Genomic DNA, 18,926 nt, shown 5'->3' with positions numbered 1-18,926 from the left:
CGAGATGGTGCAGTCTAAAGCTGGAATTTCTAGTCCCAGAGCTGCTTGGGCCATCCTCCAAGGCCATCTGCCGTTTCCTCCACTGGGAATCAGTAGCCTTCTACCAGCCATGCTGCAGCCACAGGGGTTGCACAGTGTAGGAGCATTAGGGCCCTTAGGATTCGAAAATGACATCAGTGGCATGCAATTACATTTCTGATGCCTCATGGTAAAGGGGTTAGTACATGCTCACTTAAGGTCCACTGGAATCACATGGAGGAAGCAGATCATGACATCAATCAGTATACAACACTGATTTGACACCAGTGGTGCCGTTTTGAAGCCCCATGCTTCAGGCTACACTCTCTCTTAACCTTGCAAACACATGTTAAGTAGCATGAAGGACGCCACACCTGCACTATTTAAAGGAATCATCAACAACTTACAGATTAGTTGCTGGTTGATTACTTCTGGCTGTTGCTACAATTCTGCATGTTTTTGATGCTTTCTATACTTGTTTCAAGTTTCAAAAGTGAGTGGTGCGTGCTGACTTCAAACCTTCTGCACAAACCAGTTGCTGCCAGTCATGGATGCACGGGTAGCATTCCTCTTGCAATCGAGCAGGGTTGGGTGAGCAGAGGCCACGCAGAGCAGGACAAGCTACTAGAAAAGGGAAGAGGAGGATCAGGAGGAGAAGGAGGTAGAAGAGGACGCCACTTTGGAACCCGAAGAGCACTCAGTGCCTTAAAAATGGGCACCACTGAGCCCAATTCCTTGCCCACATTAACATCTTAAAATGTGTCAAATATAAGGAAATATTGCACAGAAAGCTTGGGTGAAGTGTAAGGATAGACATTAATCAATTCCCAAAATGAACTGTATTTAAACTGCGGGGGTCTGGTAGAACTGTGCAAGGGTTTCAACATTTGGAACTGAGCCAATTATTCCAGGGAGAAGGAAAGTTTTTTTTGTGATTTGGCCTCACTGTTACACAGTCGTAATTTTGAAATACACCCTGCCATCTTACCTGTGAGCAAAACACTGGTGTACCACAACCCTTGATAAACACGTTGCTTGATTGTTAATGCCTCAGCTACACAAAGGCGTTCTAACTGAGCACATGAATAACGTTTGCAGATTTTTCCATTAACATAGTGTACATTAACAGGTGAAACTTGTTCAGCAAAATCAAAGTGACCTGTTCAGGTTTTTTTTTAAATCAAATTGTGAGGTCCTCTAAGAATTAACACTGTCAGTATCTTGAGTTATGTAGGTTGCTAAAGTTAAAAAGAATTCCACTGATTCAAACATGCAATTAAACACCCTCCTCTACTCCCCTAACTACTGTCCGTTTCTATGCCATCTTTAATCTTCTAATATTACTGAAGTTCTTCTGAATCCAAATTTGGACATAAATATTAGCTCATAGCTTCCGGTGGAGTGGCACTCGAGTCGGATTGCCACTCTGCTCTTAATTACTCAGCAATCCAGCCACTCTTACCTCGCCCGACCTTCCTACTTGAGCTGGGCAAGACCTGCGTAGTGCAGCGGGTTCTGAGGCCTACAGTCAGTGGCTCAGTAATAGGCAAGAAAGCCCCGACCCCTTTTTTATGGCACTAGCTGACATAAAGCAGGTAAGTTTAAAGGTTCAGCCACTTTGATAAGCCAAGGAGAAGGCAAGTCCACAAGGTAAGTGGGTAGGATTTGTTTGGGGTTGCTGGGGTAGGGTCAGGCCTGTGGAGGGACGGGGGGCTCGGGTTGGGCCTGGGTGCTTGGGTTGGGCCTGGGGGGGCTGGATGCGGGATTTGGGTCAGGTTGGGCCTGGGGGTGGGAGGGGGAAAGAGTCAAGTCGGAGGGTGCGGAAGAGGGGTGGTGGGTGAAGGGGGTGATGGGGAGGTCCCATGGGGGTTCAGTGTTGGGTTGTGGGGGCTGGAGTGTGGGAGGAGCACCATGGGGGTCAGTGGAAGATCAGTGCAATAGTTACCCAGAAGCTAGAAGTGGTTTTAATTCAATTCTTCTAACTTTTTCTGGGTTACCATTGCTGTAAGGCTGTCAGAACCATCCAAAGTTTGCGATCTAAATCACATTTTCAGATGGATCCCAGTGCAGGGCGATTGCCCAAAGCGAGTTTGAACTTCCCAGGCAATTGCCATTCACGGAAGTTACAGCCAATTATGTTGGAAGAAGCATCTTTTGCTTCTTACAAACGCACTAAATAGAAGCCAATCAAAAACATTTTAGGAATATATACATAAAAGGCAAGTGGTGACCTTAAAGACAACACTTTAAATATACAATAGATTTTCCTCTATGGATGTCCTCTGTGTGCCTGACATTTTTAGCATCCACAAAAGGGGATAACTGAATGCACTTTTCGTTCTTGTGGTCATTTGTACGGCTTGGGCCTCAGGCCTTGTGCAAGTTAGAGTGCAGCTGCAGGGCTCTCTGCCCTAAAACTATTCCTGGCTATGGAGATCAGGACACCAAAACAATAAAGCCACTGCCTCTCTTACAGCTATCAAAATCTACTTAGTTTCAGCTAAAGACTCCTGACATCATGTTTCAACTGGTGGATCAAATGGCTTTTACTCTCAAGCCTTTATACACCAAGGATGACATCGGAGGTCACATGACTGTGGCAAGCCTATGGCCACAATGCACAAAGGCACTTCTCCAAACAGATCATAAGGCAGGTGCTCTGTTGGGGGGGGCAGAGTGTATATCTATAAGTGAGTTGTTCTAATCACTAAAGCTGTTTTGTTAAATGCAAAAACGAAGTCAGACAAGAGAACAAAAGACTGATGTAATTATGATCTCTAAAATCAATAAATGGTTTGTAAAGGGGTAAACTATTATCCCATAGGATTGTTTATGCTGCCTTATTCACTACATATAGAGGGCACAAGCAACATTTTTATCATAGTCTTCCCCTCCTATCCCCCACCACCCCCATCCTAACACCCATTAAAAGGTGGGCTTCATGATGAGCCAAAATGAAACTCTCCATTCTTAATATTTTACTGTTGCCAAAGGACTACTTGTATGCTTGAATTCAAACGCTTTACCTAAAATTCCCTTAGTTGCATGTAGTCCCTCCTGGATTTCCTTTTATTCTCCTAGGGCAGGATTTTCTGATCCCACCAACGGTGAGCATAGTCACGGGCGGGACACAAAAATTTGGACAGCAGTCAAAAGTCAACAGACTTTTAGCCGCTCTCCAAATTTTCGTATCAGGCCTGTAACGATGTCTGCCACTGGCACGATCAGAAAGCCCCAGCCCAAGTGCCTGGTAGGTATTGTCAATCCCCAACCACTGAATACAAAGTAAATCATTACAAATTTTCAAGTAACAAATTCCACAACTTGCAATAATGCCTTCAAAAGAGAAAATGTCCCAATTATATTGCGAACTCTGCCTTAGGAAGAAATTAAGAAATTTGCCAAAGATAACAAACCTGAAAGTGTAAGGCAAATAGTGATTGACTATACAAGGATGTAGGCTAGCAGAATAGACAGACAAGTGGCACAGAAGTTGATGTGATGCATTTTGATAGAAGGGTTAGGGAGGGACGCCATTGGCTTAATGGTACAGTTCTAAAGAGTGTTCAGGGATTGGGGGGGGGTGGGAGGGAAACCAGGTGGGAGGGTGAGTGTGCAGGGACTGGGGCCTCAGGGGATGGGGGTGGTGGAGCTCATGAGCAGGGACCGGGTAGGCCTTGTAGGCCTCATGTACAGGGACACAGGGGCCTTGGGGGGGCTCGAGTGCAAGGACTGGAGGGTCCTGCGGGTCTTGAGTTCAGGGACCCATGAAGGTGGCAGGGCGTATTGAGGTAATTAGCAAAGCATATGGGATCTTGGGCTTCTTAGCGGTATTGAGTACAAAAGCAGCAAAGTTGTGCTGAACCTTTATAAACATTTGATTAGGTGACAACGATTGCCTCCAGTTCTGGTCACCACACTTTAGGAAGAATGTGAGAGCCCTTGAGAGAGTGTAGAGGCGATTTACTAGAACGGTTCCAGGGATGATGTAATTTAGCGAGAAGGCTAGGTTGGAGAAGCTGGGGTTGTTCTCCATGGAGCAAAGGAGAGTACGAGGAGATTTAATAGGTGTACCAGATTGGCAGGTTTGGACAAGGTACATGAAGAAAAGCTGTCTCTGTTAGCTGATGGTACAAGAACTAGGGAACACAGATAAAAAGTTTTGGGCAAGAGATGCAGGTTGGATATGAGGAAGAACCTATTTAAGCAGCGAGTGATAATGACCAGGAGCTGGCTGCTTATGAGGTTGGTGGAAGCAGAGATGATCAATGATTTCAAAAGGAAATTGGATGGGCACTTGAGGGGAATAAACTTTCAGGCCTACAGGAACATTGAAGGAATGGGACTGACTGGGTGCTCTACAGGGGTGCACGGACTCAATGGGCTGAATGGCCTCCTTTTGTGCTGTTATGACAGCAGCTGCCAGAAGCCTACGGAGTGCAGAAATTTTCCACAGAGGTGACCGATTTAAATATTATCTCTATATCTTTGGCCCACCCAAAGGATGTTGTGGGCTTTCAATCATTTGGAGCCCAGGGGAAGGTTATTCCTTCAAAGTTCATCAGGCACTCTTTGACGGGACATCTAATGGGCATACCTGGAAAAGGAATGAGCTGGGGAGGACCCATTCCATCTCATTACATTGCCAATGCAGCGTGTGTGTCAACTTATCCTTATGTACCCTGCTAAAGCAACAGGAATCTCAGGGCAGTACAACATGAGCAATGACTGAGCTTTCATTCCATTTTTATCATGCTTTGCAAGAGGGGCATCTTCCTTCTTATGTATCTCAAATCCTCTCAGTTAAATGTTCATCTTTGAATTCGTGTAAATCAGAACACACAACTTCGTATAATCCAGACATGCTTCCAAAGTGAATCTACTTACAGCATTTTGAGGATTTCCACATAGCAGCCGAGGACCCGCTCAGCTTGTGAGCTCAGTTCGATGACCATGGTGCTACAGGTGGGGCTGACCAGCAAACAGTCAATCAGGCTGGGCTCGCTGTCACTGTTGCTGCTGCTGCTGCTGCTGTTGCTGCTGCTGCTGCTGCTGCTGTTACTACTACTGCTGGTGCTCCCTTTCAGTTTCTGATTAACCATGTTGCTTCTTTCCAATTCCACGTGGATCTCGGTTGAGTTCACAATGATGGATTTCATCCTAGCGTCAGTAGTGACCTCCTGTGACACAAGGTCAGGGCTGCTGTGTAGCAGCCGAAGAGGCAGATTCGGCTTCCGATCACACTGTTGTTGACAACCATTACGTATTTCCTTCAGGCTGGGGGAATTGTCACGACTACAGAAGAACACAGATAATTGTATGGACTGTTAAATGTATAATTAGCTATTTGCTTCCAACTTCAACACAAAATGCTGGACAAGTAATCACAGCCAGAAATATCTGTACATTTATTTATACAAAGCATGACAAGATTATGTTTTCAATCCAAATTTAGTCCTCTTTACTCTGTTTTTTTTATTATTAGTGACAGATTAATCAGTCCCTGCTGATCTGTTCTACTTTGCTCAGTAACTAGTACACTTTCAGTGCCAGGGTTGTTGGACAGTAATTGCAAACTTACAGAACAATGAGACTGTTCAAACCACTTGGTTAGGAATGCTCTTGTCTCAGAATGGATTTTCAACCATGCCATTTGCATTGATGCTACAGGTGTCCTAATTTTCATCACTTTGTCTATACTCTTCACTACAAGGCTGCTTGGACCTTGCACTGATTCTCTGGCAGGCGGAATGATCGGGTTGTAGATTCCTCCTTTACTTGAGAGGATTACATTTCTCCGTGGATCAGTCATCCTGACCAACAGACACAGGCTTTGGATTTCCAAAATCTGATGCAAATGCACATTCTGTTCCATAGCTTTGAGGTTTGAAGGGCATATGTACTGCTTTACAGAAACATGGATTTCATCAAAATACAGCTGGCAAATAGTTTCTTGTGTAGGGAAGTAGGGCCATGGATTCATTTTATCTTGAATATGTCATTCAAATTTGAGGAGGATTCATGTCTAGCATACTACTACATGGAAGGAGGGAAGACCAGAAGTTATGTTACAGCCTAGTCAATCGAATGAGACACTGCCACATTATTCAATCAATCCAATTTTGTATTTAAGACTTAAATAAACTTCAGACTTCTGTACAAACCTGTTAATAAACTCTTCATAACAAGAATAAATGGCAGCTAAGCAGACAGCTACAAGGTTTGGTAGGACCCTTGGATGGGGACACTGGCCAGTTGGACCATGCATACTGTAACAAAAAGTAAGTGAAACCATATTTAGCTAAATGCAGTTTATACACTATAAATTAAAAATGTAACTAAAATATGCAATATGCAATTATATTTTTCTCGAACCATTCAATTGAAAATTTCATATAAAAAGAATGAATAATTAATGCAGCTGGGTACTCAATGCTCACATTAATTTGGACAGAATTTTTTTTTTTAAACTTGAACTAAATTAGATTTAACCTTCACTATGAACCCATATTCTTCTAAATATATGGGTTATAATGTAATTTCAACAGTTAGTCAGGAAGAATGTAAAATTGTGGATACCTGTGAATGAACTTTTTCACCACCTCCATTCCAGCATTCAGTTCATTCAAAGCAAGAATATACTCCTGAGTGAAAAGTCTCAATCTAGGACACTTGCCAAAATCCTGAGGAAAGAAGAATACAACATCGTTTGATTCATCAGTGTCCACTGTCACCGAACCATCTTTACCAAACAGTGTCTCAGATCCACCAAACACCACTACAAGACCACTTTGGCAGAGTTATACTACAGCCCACGGATCAGAGCACTGCAAAAATGCTCACAAGATTTAAGGCGTCAAACCAGTAAAACATAAAGGATCAATAAAGAAAAATAAAAACTTCTGAAACACTTAGCAGGCCTGGCAGCATCTGCAGGGATGGAAAGAGAGTTTAAGTTTCAGGTCAATGGCCCCTCATATTTCTAGCATTTTCTGATTCTCTCCCAGAGTTTCAGCAACGTGGTATTTTGCTTTCTTAATTGATTTAATATCAAGTCCCTGCTTGAATTATTGGCCTTATTAACCTGACCCCCAACTACATACCCTCTTTAAGGCAACAGTCCAAAAAATAGATTTTAAATTTAAATAGGCAAGCCAGCAAGTTTACCGCAGCACCCACTTGATAGTGGAATTCCAAACGCTTTCCTCCACCTTTGGTTACTGGATACAGCAGACTTCTGCAAAAGTGGCTGGAGGCTTCCCCAAGGCTGTTTTCCACAGCCCTTATAGATCTTACATGGCCCCCCAACATAACCTTCTTTATATAGGTTTCTCTCTTTAATCTGTAAGATTCCATTGTTCTATATGTCTTTGGAAATTTACTTTTCCCATAATATCTTTCATGTTGTCAATATGGTCAGTACCTTTGTGAAAAATAAACATACTGCTTGGCCTTGCTTGTCTTGTTAGCTGTAAACATCCTATCATCCCTTTGAAACCTAAACAATTCCTTCACTTATCTAAAAATGAAAATTTCCATCACGCCCTACATGCTAAGCCCTCATCCATGTTCACTCATTAGCATTTCAATTGCCTTTTACCCTTAACTTCTTTTGATAATTTCAAGCTTGCAGCCTATCTGAATCTAATTCAATTATATCACACATGGACAACTATCTACACTCACACCCATAAACCCAATTTACTATAAACCACAATCATCTCATGAAAAAATGTTAGCTTCATGATAACAGTTAAGGCAAAAAAAGGAACTTGGCGGTTATTTTAAAATTTGGCTTTATTGACCTGATTGTCCCTTAAAATGGTCAGGGCCACCAATTAGAATCGGAATACAGATAGAGGTCCAAGTCAGGTCATGTAGTAACCTATGTATTTTTCTAAAATCTTATGTTATAGAGTTACTAAAAAATGGATTTTGCATATGAAAAACATTAATGTCAATGGTTCTTTCAGTTTTAAAAAAAGGATCTTTTTCTTCATCATTGACAATGGCATTGACTGTGTAGCACGAAACCATACAACTGTGTTCCAAGTCCCAGTCCCAATTTATATAGTTATCTCAATCAGGTCAAAAATGAGGATGTTATAATTGGGTTCAATGCCACATGGAGAGCGAGGAGAGAATTCTGCCAGGGTTTCTGTTTCTTATTTCTACCCACTGATCGCAGTGTGCACATATGTTACAATGAATGAGAACAGGTTTGAGCTTGGTTGCGACATTTCCACAATTAAATAGACTACTGACAATCACTGTGCAGACTTACACATGAAGGACAGCCACTTGTGAAATGCACTAGAGGGTGCCAGGCAACCGGGAACCATATCCCAGAATGTCAGCCCTTCAGCAGAAGAGTGGCAAAACTGGAACAGCTATTTTTACAGCACACAATTGCTTCCACAATACTAGTCCAAAGAAAGGGTTTATATCAAACATAAAGAAAAAAGAATCATGTTTCTTTAACAGTCAAAGCCAACCAACCACATTGTACAGCATATCTGGGCTAAGAATATAGGCCCATACGCATGCTGGTTTTAATGAAAATTCTTGGCAGAAAGGGCACCATTGTCACTAACCTCATTTGACAATATAGACAAAATGCCATTCAAAATTTACTGCTGCTCAAATCCTTTAAACAAATGTCTGTCCCAGTGGAATTCAAAATATATTAACCAGTATTTGTTTCAATTAGCATAAAACAATGTACCACATAACTCATGGGAAATCAGCTGCATTCATTATAAAAATATTTGCAGTAAAATTAAGCCAAAACCCTCTTTAGTTTGTTAATATTTAATGATTATATCTCTAATGGTTCTGAAGTTCTTACAGATTGCAGTCACTGGTGGCTATTAATCAAAACAGTGTGCCAGAGGATTGTCCAAGTTAACTATTAAGTATCAGAACAATTTATTCAATGAAACAGATTTACTTTCTCCTAATGGTTTTTAGAATTTGATCTCTGAATCAACAAATCCTATACTAATTATTTTAAAATGATTAGAGTTAGTTCTTGTGCTAAAAGCCACAGAAAATTCATAGAAGAGATTGAGACAAAAGCATCTATATCACCTTTCAGCCTCTTGTTGAAGTAAACTGCTCTTTGTCTATTTTCCCTAAGCTAAAAATCCTGGAGTGAACACAGTTGGATGAAACCCATTTGGTAATCATCAATTTTAAAATGCTTTTTTATTGTTGCTAAACAGGAATTCCTTTAACTCTTGAATTGTGTGACCATATATACACTATAACTCACAGGATATTACGAACAAAACAAGTAGTGAAATTTTTACATGCCTTCTAACACTAACCGAAAAAATATATTTTTAACATAACTGAGATACTCATCAGTAAAATGGTAACTCTAAATTGAACTAGCAAGCATCCTACTGCCATGTCAAAGAAATCAGCTAGGCAATAATACAGTGAGGATGTGAGGATTATCATTATGTCTAATGTCTGTGGACAGCCTATGGCTGGAGTCAGTGACCAAAAGGCTCAAATTAAAATTCCATCTTCAGTGAACAGAAAAAAACTGTCATTGTCTGTTAATGAGTAAGCTTCAATATGGTTAAATACATAAGAGTACACCATCAGCCACTGAAAAATGGGGAAAAATAGATAAGAATTCACCCAATCCTGCTTTAGAGAAATGTACCTCCTAGGTTCTGCCAATCATAGAACACAAATACATGTGATAAGGGTGAATGCACAGCCTATGGCATAGAACCATAGAACAGTTACAGTGCAGAAAGAGGCCATTCAGCCCATCGTGTCTGCACAGCTGACAAGAGCAAAAATAAACTAGCCGCTCATTTTAATCCCACTCTCCAGCACCTGGTCCATAGCCTTGCAGGTCACAGTACTTCAGATGCAGATCCAGGTACCTTTTAAATGAGTTGAGCGTTTCAACCTCAACCACCAACTTAGGCAGTGAATTCCAGATGCCCACCACCCTCTGGGTGAAAAAGGTTTTCCTCATGTCCCCTCTAATCCTTTTACCAATCACCTTAAATCTATGCCCCCTGGTAATTGACCTCTCTGCTAGGGGAAACAAGTCTTTCCTGTCTATGCTTTCTAGGTCCCTCATAATTTTGTACACCTCAATTAGGTCACCCCTTAGCCCCCTCTGTTTTAAGGAAAACAACCCTAGCCTATCCAATCTCTCCTCATAGCTGCAATTTTTAAGCCCTAGTACGATTCTTGTAAATCTGCTCTGCACTCTCTCCAGAGCACTTATGTCCTTCCTGTAATGTGATGAGCAGAACTGTACACAAAACTCCAGCTGTGGCCTAACCAGCGTTTTATACAGTTCCAAAATCACATCCCTGCCTTTGTATTCAATACCTCGCCCAATAAAGGAAAACATTCTATATGCTTTCTTAACCACCTTGTCCACCTGCCCTGCCACCTTCAAGGACCTATGGACATGCACTCCTAGGTCTCTCACTTCCTCAACCCCTCTCAATAACTTCCTGTTTATTGAGTATTCTCTTGCTTTGTTTGCCCTCCCCAAATGCATTACCTCACACTTTTCCAGATTGAATTCCATTTGCCACTTCTCCGCCCACTCAACCAAACCATTGATATAATTCTGGAGTCGACAGCTATCCTCTTCACTATCAACTACATGGCCAATTTTTGTGTCATCTGCAAATTTCCCAATTATGCCCCCACATTTAAGTCTTCCCTTTCAACTGCAGGTAAAAGCCAGATAGAGTACTGGAGACTTCAAGGTGAATTAGATTCATTTCTGCCTTGCGCAGATCAAAGGATTTATCCAGTGAGACCTTAAGCAAGTGTGCATATCATTGTGTCATCTTACTCCATTTATGTATTATAAATTACAGATTAGGAGAATTTGAGCTCCATATTAAATCAATGCTCACAATAGGAATAAAAGAAATTTGTTCTAATAACTGACCCCTCATTTTGATGCCATTTTGTTTGCACGTTACACTTATGCTTGTAGCCTAGATACGTATATTCAACACAAGTCACTTCTGCCTCTCATAAACATTACTGCCAAATAAAGTTGGCTTTGATTGGGAAACCTAAGCTCCAATATGCCTGAATTAAACAAAGCAAAACCTGAAACTCTTTTGTAACTGGGATCAACACTGCACGGATAAATGATCTCAATCATACCTGGGATTACCATGGGTTCACATCATGGCTGATTTAGACCTACTTGTTGCAAAAAGGAGCTATTCAAGTCATTTGTTGTAATGAGGATTTGGCGCTTTGAACTTTGGCGATGTATCAATTATTCTGTCCAGATTTCAAATTTAAGCCTGTCAACGGGATCTCTGCCAGCATTGATCTTTTCCTAAAAGCTGTAATCTTCAGTCTCAAAAGGGCCTGATTTCTATCTCCTGCTGACAGTGAGTTCAATCACCCAGATGACTAAATGATGGCGAGAGGATTGAAGTTTTGTTGAATTGAACACTGAAGGTTTCAAAGTCCTCCCCAAACGTGGCTCTTATAGCACTGTATGCGTTAATCAATTTTTACCATGTTGGTGTCAAAAAGGCTGTCAGCGGTCCACCAGAACACCAACTAACGTTGCTAACAGCTAACAATGATGGAAATTAAGTACAATCTGGCGAATGAAGTCGAGGGGTTTGTGACATATCAATGTTGCAGTGTTGAAGGGCCTGCCTTTTGTATATGATGATTAGCTAAGGCTCTGTCTTCTCACGTGCATGTTAAAGGTCCCACGGGGTTATTCAAAGAAAAGCGAGAGAGTTCTCATGCTGTCCTGGCCTATACTTATTTTCAACCAATGCCAGCTTGCTGTGGCGTGGTTAGGTTATCTGCTGTGATTTTCTTCACAACAATAACTAGAGATGGAGAGTACTTCTTTGCTGAACACCTGAAAGGCACCAGAAAAATAAATGCAAGCTTTCTTCTTTCCTTTAATTTCTGTCTCAGCAAAGGTGAGCAAGGTTCATTATATGCTCATCTTCAGCTCCAAGATGTTTTCTGTCTAGTTGCAGTGGTTACAACAGAATCACTCAGCAACACCTAATGGTCAAAGTTACCATTGCAACCAAAACATGTTGGGTTGAATTACACGAGGATTCCTGCCCCCTCCCCACGCCTAAAAAAAAAGTCAGGGGGGGCGGTGGGGGGAACCTGCTGAGGGGAACACTGGCTGCCCTGCAGCAATTTAATGGTCAAGATTTCTGCCCTTCTGGATCAGGAAGTCCCGCCAATCAGAGGCTGACAGCTCTCCTGCAGTTTGGAACAGAGGTGGGCAGCACTGGATTAGGATTTGGGGCAGTATTTGAAAGTCTTGCCTGGTGCCAACCTGGCAGGCCCCAGCCAGGAGGGCAAGGGGTGGGGGGGGTGGGGCTTGGGATGTGAGAGACCATGGGGTGGGTGGAGGAGGGGGCGAGGGCAACTCTCAGGGGAAGTAAAATCTTAGGGTGCCCTCTGATGGGCCCAGGGAGTCTGTTAAGAAAGGACACCCACCCTCCCTGCCCAACATGTGTAGGGAAACCTGCCGGGCTGGCAGCTTGGCATGGGCCTCTCCCCTACTGCCGCTGGTTGATGGTGGCAGGGTGAGGTCCTTAAGTGGCCACCCGAGGCCCCTCCACTGCTGGATTGTGCTGGAGGCAGGGGCAGTAGCTGGCAAGGAGGCCGCCCATTGGGTTTAACACGCCCTTCTGCCTTTGAACCTGCCAGCAGGGGAGCACAAAATTCAGCCTGCTATTTCTTCACACAGGTTAATTTAGCTTGTAGCCTGATACTAAAGTGGAGGAAGCAGGGGAGGGTGCAGTTAACAAGTTAAAAGCATCAGTGGCTTCTTATTATAATACCAGCAATGTACCAAACAATTTTGTATTTTAAGTTAAGATTGTTCTGGTCTGGATATACAATATCTGCAGTTCTATCAGAAACGCCACTACTCATGCAAGGGTACACTTTCCCAGAATTTACAATGAGAATAATGGTGAGGTCTTCAGTGCTCACCATTATAATGGAGGACTTCTGGCAGCAACATCTGGAGTATGCACATGTGAAATTAAATCCAGGAGTTGATGTACCCTGCTTGTCCACAGGGTGCACTGTTGCAGTCTTTGCCAATAGACCTGGCATCGAAATGATTGCAACATCATGAACCTGCTGTAATTATCCGCTAGTGTCACACCAAAAATGGCTGAAAAAGTTAGGGTTGGTGCATTCAGCAGTAAATGAATTTTTAACAGTGTGATAAGTGATAATTATTACTGAACAACATCTCTGGGCCTGAATTTTTTTTTTTGTTAAGTTTTTTGTTCCCCAGACGAAAATTAATGTTGCAGATTTTTTTTTACAAATTCAATAATATACTTTTACTTCTTCTACCTCTTATCTCTCTCCCCCTTAATCCCATCTGTATTTTCCCAACTTTATTTTGCTTTCTGCACTTTATTTAAATCTAATTTAGATTTCCTACTTTATACTTCCTTGTTTGGGATCCGCATGGCTCAGTGAGGATTCTTCAAAATGATTGGCTCACACATGGCCAGATCACTTGTAGAGAGCACTGCCCTTGAAAGTTGATTGATTGTGAACAATTAGAATCACCCCTTCTTTCAGTATTACTGCTGGCTGTAGGGAAAAGGCTACAATCTGTCAAATTGTTCTTGAACTCATTTGTGCCCTTCTCTACGGGGAGAATTTTCGGCTCGGCGAGCGGGGGGGCGAGGCCTGCTCACCAAGACGTAAAATGACGCGGGGTGATGTCAGGCATGCGTCCCGACATCACCAAGCGTCATTTAGATTTTCAGTTCAGCTGCGCGCCCACCGAACTGTCAAAGGCCTGTTAAGACCGTTAATTAACTAATTAAACCTATTGAGAAAACTGCCCGTCCAACCTTAAGGTTGGCGGGCAGGCGAAGAGCCCAGGTGGCCTTCACATTTTTCATGGAATCTCATCCATGGGTGGGATGAGGTTTCATGAAAGGTTTATAAATTAAAGTTTTTCATTAAAGCTCATTGACATGTCCAGCTCATCTGACATGAGGCGATATGTCTTAAAATTTTTCATTAAAATTTTTCAGACTTAAAACTTATCTCCCTGAGGCACCTCTGTGCCTCGGAGATTTCTGCACTCTTTCGCACGCATGTGACTCAGGGAAGCCCCCACCCCCACAGGGAGTGCTCAGCGCTTCCGGGTGCACGTCACGCTGGGCGGGCCTTAATTGGCCCACCCACGTAAAATGGCGGCACGGTCCTGATCTGGGGGGCCGATCGGGTCCGCACCCACCCCCACACAAACCCCGCCCAGCGGGGGGAAAATTCTCCCCTATAAAAGTTTTGAACAGGAGTTTTGATGTATGGTTGAGGGTATGCACTCAGGGCGGGTCTCACTGACTGATTATTTTAATGCATTGGAATAGTTTTTAATCACATAGTCAGGTAAAGTTGCATCTCTGAGATAGGGTCATTTTATTTCTTTTAATGTTGTTATTCATTTAGGTGTAATTTTTTTAACAAATGAGCAATGTTACCTGAAATGAATTTCCGTATGGATAATAAAGTGAAATTGAAATTGAGATTAGAGGAAATCTCCACTGACAAGCCTTCAAAAGGTCTGTGGCAGCTGAGAGTAAAATTCAGGCCAATGACTGTATAGAACACAGGAACTGTATTTTAAAGTCAGGTGATGGGCCTAATGGCTTTCTTTTGTGCTGTAAGTTTCCATGGTACCTGGCAAAGGCCACCCAAAACTAGTTACAGAGGTCCTGGGTTGGAATTCAGCCAGAGCTGTGTCAACTTCTCCAAGGAGACCTGAAGCTAACACACCATAGGGTTGGTACTGTGGAGGCAGTAAGGTTCAATTATGTCCTCGTGTCCTCTTTTTCCGCCTCCTTCCAGACATCTTATAATGCCGTCCAAAGGACAGGGTTCCCTGGAGTGGCCAGCATGGCTAATCTCCTAGATAACATATCCATACTCCACTATCTCCACTTTACCAGTCATTAAACTGGAGTATTGTGCCATCAAACTGATTCATTAATGTTCTTCTAGAGAAAGAAACCTGCTGCCCTTGTCTGGTCTGGCCTACATGTGATACCAGTCTCACACCAATGTGGCTGATGCCTAATGTCCTTCTGAAATAGCCTATCAAGCCACTGATTATCAATCCACTAGAGCAGTTCAAGATAGCCTTCTACCACCACCACCACCTTCTCAGGACAACTGGGGATGAGCAATAAAGGGTGGCCTTGTAAGCGAGGCCCACATCCAGAGAATGATTTTTTTTTTTAAATCCCTTGGCCACACACTCAGTTTCCTGCCTCCACATTTATATTATAAGCCGATGAGTTTTACTAACGATTTTAGTTACCCATACATTTTGGAATGTTTAAATATAATTTTTAAAGTGCTAACTGCCTTTGTAAAGCCTACCACCATTCTTAACTCATATACAGTTACTCACCATTAACTGATTTCATCCCTTTAAGTGCACCTAGTCTCTTGTAAACAGCCCCTGAAACCTGCTGACATAAAATTTATCCTCTGGACGCCCAATGCCATTGGTCAACTCTCAACATCAGCCTCCAAGCGGGCCAAGAGCTTGCCCATACTACACCACCAGACAGGATCAGTACACTCTCAGTTTGCCTGGTGCTAATAGTACATCATCTAACTAATACCCCATTAGAAAATCCAACTTGAAATTTTTTTTTTAGCCCAGGCAGCATTCAAGATAATCAGACTCCTAAAAACTGTCATTCTTTGTGAGGATGGGATGATAAATTCCAGAATGCTGACATTTTTCAAGGCAAAACCCAAAATTGACAAGGTGGATGTCGAAAGGATGTTTCCTCTTGTGGGTGAGTTCAGAACCAGGGGGCACTGTTTTATAATTAGGGGTTGCCCTTTTAGGACAGAGATGAGGAGAATATTTTTCTCTAAGGGTTTGGAATTCGCTGCCTCAGAAGGTGGTTGGGGCAGGGTTATTGAATATTTTTAGGCAGAGGTAGATAGATTCTTGTTGGGCAAGGGAATCAAAGGTTATCGGGCTTCATTGCTCACATTTAACATATACAGTGCCTCACCTCAGTGACAGATGAGTGCCTATACATGCAAGGCAACTCTTTGTAAAATGTGATGTGATTGCTTACTGGGGCCAGACATTGCACCACATCCATTTACTTAGATTTTGTCAACTTAACAAGATGTTGCAAAAAAAGAAAGCTGTTCATGACGCTTACGTAAGTTATCCTTCCTATATTGGCCTCACACATTACAATTCACTTTTTTAGAGAGACAATCAAATGTGTCATTTCCCACACGAATGGTTTTGCTTGATGACCACAAGCATAACCAAACTATAATGATACGTGACTCCATACATTCTCTACATCAATCAATATGATCGGTTTGTTCTTTATTTGACTTTGAAATCCATAGGCTCATGCAATGTTGACGCCATGAAAATATGATAACACAGAATGAGTATTTTGATCACATGGGTATATAAAAATTGTAAAACATTCAAATTTGTGAGGCCATCAGTTTTAATGAATGGAAATCATGGCCAGCCCACCTATGATATCCCGATTTATGAAGCCAATAGGCAAGATTTCACATTGGTCATACCAGTTCATAAATTTATTCCTATAAGTTTAGTCCTATATGTTCAAAAGCTGTGTTGCATAAACAGAAACTAGAGATGGAACTAGCTGCAGGAAAATAAGTCCCATATGTGGCTGCATGTATCTAGTTAAGATCTAATTAAGGACAATGGGTGGGACCATGACGTGAGAGGCATAATGAGAAGGCCCGCAAAAACTGGACAGCCAAAACCCTCAGAAAGAGGCTGATTCTGCTGAAAGAGGCTGTTGAGCGTAGGGGCACCTTAAAATGGAGGTAATATTGGATGGCTAATGAACATGTTTAAACAATTAAGGTCTAATGATTCTGGCTGTGGCTATTTTTGGCCTTGTGGCTCTGTCATTGGGGGTTTGACAGAAGGGTCTGGTAGCCCTCAGAGTCTGACGTGCCACCACAGAGTAGTTGTCAGACTCCAGACTCAAGAGGGGCCCCATCCAACATCAGGGAAGTTCCATTGGCATAGGATAATGTTCCTTAATTGGAGCGATTAGCTACCACCTCTGGGAAGCGGGCTACCAATTCTCATGCCAGCCCACCCCTGGAAACTTGGTCAGAGGCAGGACAGCATCAGGGACTCATCCTGTTGGGGTTTTGTGATACTGTCCCGGCAACTCCCCCTCCGCCTTCAAAGGACCAGGAAGATTCTGCCCTATGATTATTCCACGAGGCAAGTAAATGCTCGTTAGGGCACGTAGAAAGGAAATATCTCCTCCATAAACAGGAAGAGAAAATGAATCATAAAAACAGGATCATACTACTTTCAGGGACAAGGAGCTGGATTATTTTCTAAACTTAATCAGGAACAAAAGTACACAGCACCGGAGATTTGCAGAAGGGATAAAATAAAAGTAACAGAATGAATTTCTGGAGACAAAAAGTTAAAGTATAGCAAAAACAAGCGCCATTCATTGTTGGCTGTACACTGTTTAAGGATCACATTCTGACTGTGGTGACTGATTAACCAATCTAATCATTTTTGGAGTAATCTGCAACTTCCTATTTGCGTTATTAAAAAAACTATTACTCAATAGCTGATTCTGAGCAAAAAGGAGTGGCCGTAAGCAAGTTGGCATGGTGCCTTTTGAATTCTTCTGTCGTCCTACCCCCACCCAGAAAAATAAATAAAGAGGAGCTTGTGTCCCAAGCCAAACCACAATTTCATCCGATTCAAATCTGTTCCATTAGTATATGCTGTACGCCTCAGAGAAGCCAGTGTTGACTTGTGTGGGTTATTGTGTGGATTATAATGTTTTACTAAACATCGAGTATATTTGTTTTGTGTATTCAAAGCAGAGATCGATAGATTTTTGAAATCAAGGGATATAAGAATCGGGCAGGAAAGTGGAGTTGAGGTAGAAAACCAGCCAGGATCTTATTGAACGGCAGCGCAGGCTTGAGGGGCTGTATTGTATATTCAGTGAACAGAAGGGTTCCCGAGAGCATTCTCGGAGAGCAGGCCAGGGAGGAGGGCAGGTCGGCGGGGCATTGTGCCCCTAGATTCTTGGATGAGTGCCTTGCTGCCCTCCTCGAGGAGATGGCAGCGCGGCGCAAAATCATCGCGCCGAGGGACGGGTGGAGGAGGCCCCCCCCGCCACATGATGAAACGTGCCTGGGAGGAGATGGCAGAAAGGGTCAGTGCACATGATGTGGTCCGACGCACCTGGGTTCAGTGCCGCAAGCGCTTCAATGACCTCTTGCCATCGGGGAGGGTGAGTACCATGTTGGCATGGGTCACTTAGCAACAGCAGTTAAGTTGGCCGCCCCACCCCCCCAACCCTGCTACTCTGAATGTAGTTAATGCATCGAATCATTCATGGCATGTGGCCTTCGCTGGGTGAGCCAGCATTTATTGCCCATGTCTAGTTGACCCTGAGAGGGTGGTGCTGAGCTGGCTTCTGTATCCGCTGCATGTGGTGCACTTACACCCACTGGACTGTGTTGGGGGGTGACCTCATGGATCTGTACCTAGGCGCAGTGCTGGAACTCCAAAACATTTCAAAGTCAGGATGCTGACTGACTGGGAGGGGAACTTCCAGGTGGCGGGGCACCCAGCCATTTGCTGCCCGTGGCGTTCTAGGTGGTAGTGCTTCCTTGGTTTGGAAGGTGATACAGTGTGAGTGGCAAATGTGATGGAGGCAGCGTCTGGGCAAGGGGGTCAGCCCTGGCTGCTTGGAGTGAGTGTACGGTGGCTCCAGGGTCACAATTCACATGAGCCCTGCAATGTTTCACTCAGGTGGGGGTGGCAGGGCTGCAATGGCGATCCAGATACAGGGTGG

General features: G+C 43.0%; 1 protein-coding gene across 2 annotated transcripts in view; it reads right to left on the bottom strand.

Annotated features, from left to right (window-relative positions):
- Positions 1–18,926, bottom strand: part of cmip (c-Maf inducing protein) — a 229,479-nt gene that overhangs the window by 39,014 nt on the left and 171,539 nt on the right. For both annotated transcript variants that reach the window (XM_078544544.1, XM_078544545.1), the window contains exons 8-10: positions 6,598–6,701; positions 6,183–6,287; positions 4,906–5,313 (exon numbers count right to left, since the gene is read on the bottom strand). In XM_078544544.1, coding sequence (XP_078400670.1) covers positions 4,906–5,313; positions 6,183–6,287; positions 6,598–6,701 — 617 coding nt within the window. The remainder of the gene's footprint in view (positions 1–4,905; positions 5,314–6,182; positions 6,288–6,597; positions 6,702–18,926) is intronic.

The sequence above is a fragment of the Cetorhinus maximus genome, chromosome 6, assembly GCF_964194155.1.
Source record: "Cetorhinus maximus chromosome 6, sCetMax3.hap1.1, whole genome shotgun sequence".
NCBI lineage: Eukaryota > Metazoa > Chordata > Chondrichthyes > Lamniformes > Cetorhinidae > Cetorhinus > Cetorhinus maximus.
This window is presented reverse-complemented; position numbering and strand designations above follow the sequence as displayed.